The sequence below is a fragment of the Branchiostoma floridae genome, chromosome 3 (assembly GCF_000003815.2).
Source record: "Branchiostoma floridae strain S238N-H82 chromosome 3, Bfl_VNyyK, whole genome shotgun sequence".
NCBI classification, from domain to species: domain Eukaryota; kingdom Metazoa; phylum Chordata; class Leptocardii; order Amphioxiformes; family Branchiostomatidae; genus Branchiostoma; species Branchiostoma floridae.
In genome coordinates, this window is record NC_049981.1 from 658,459 (window position 1) to 659,299 (window position 841).

Below are 841 nucleotides of genomic sequence, written 5' to 3' on the forward strand. Positions count from 1 at the left end.
GTCGTCAGGCAACCGAATTATTTTATGCTCCAATCACCAATCCAGGCAAGACGTTTCGTAGTAGAATAAGTAATGCATCATCTAATCAATTCAATCAAGCGTTCTAGGCCCTCTCTATCTCTGCCACTAGCCTCTACCAGGATCCGCGGATCGGTGGTCTAATTGTAGAAATTGGACAAATAGAGTCTATAGGACACAAGGGAAGTCAGCCGGCCAGTGGAGTATGTGTCTTATTTTGTGACAGATGTACAGCAACGATCTCCCCATACTTGACAGTGTATTCTTTGAGAGGCTTGTTCTCACTCGACTCCTTCACATACACCCCGTCGTTGTTCGGCACGTGCCATTGGAGTTTCAGGTGCTGTTTGTCCGGGTAGGAGGTGATGACCTTCACAAACCAGGGTACCATCTCTTGAGCATCGTTGGAGTCTGCCGGGCGGGACGACCATGAAGTCGTTGGTCTTGTACAGGGGCTCCTGTGAACAAAGTTTTAAAGGGCTATTAGGAAGGTGGGATGACATTTGTGTCATATGTTGGGCGACAGTCTAATAAAACATACATAGGAAATTCATGTAATTGAAAAGAAATGTTGGTTGTATTTGGTCTCTTCAGGTGAATCAGCGTGTAGCAGATATGAATCACTATTCTCCAAGCAAAGGTTGAATCAATGAGTAGTGGCCCGAATTTTTACTTGTTGGCTCCTCATTAAATCTTGGCCACTACGAATCCCTGCTATATACCCAACCTGAGAATATGTACCACCTACTTTTTCGTGGTAGCGTGTCTGTTGTGTGGAAGTTGTGGTTGGTAATAATTATTTTTAATTAGCGTTTTAGGGATT

The 841-nt window shown here is 44.1% G+C and overlaps 1 protein-coding gene across 1 annotated transcript in view; it reads right to left on the reverse strand.

Annotated features, from left to right (window-relative positions):
* Nucleotides 1-50: 50 nt before the first annotated feature.
* Nucleotides 51-841, reverse strand: part of LOC118411048 — a 7,204-nt gene continuing 6,413 nt past the window's right edge. The window contains exon 2 of the mRNA XM_035813053.1: nt 51-476. Within this exon, the coding sequence (XP_035668946.1) occupies nt 206-476 (271 nt within the window). The 3' untranslated portion in view covers nt 51-205. The remainder of the gene's footprint in view (nt 477-841) is intronic.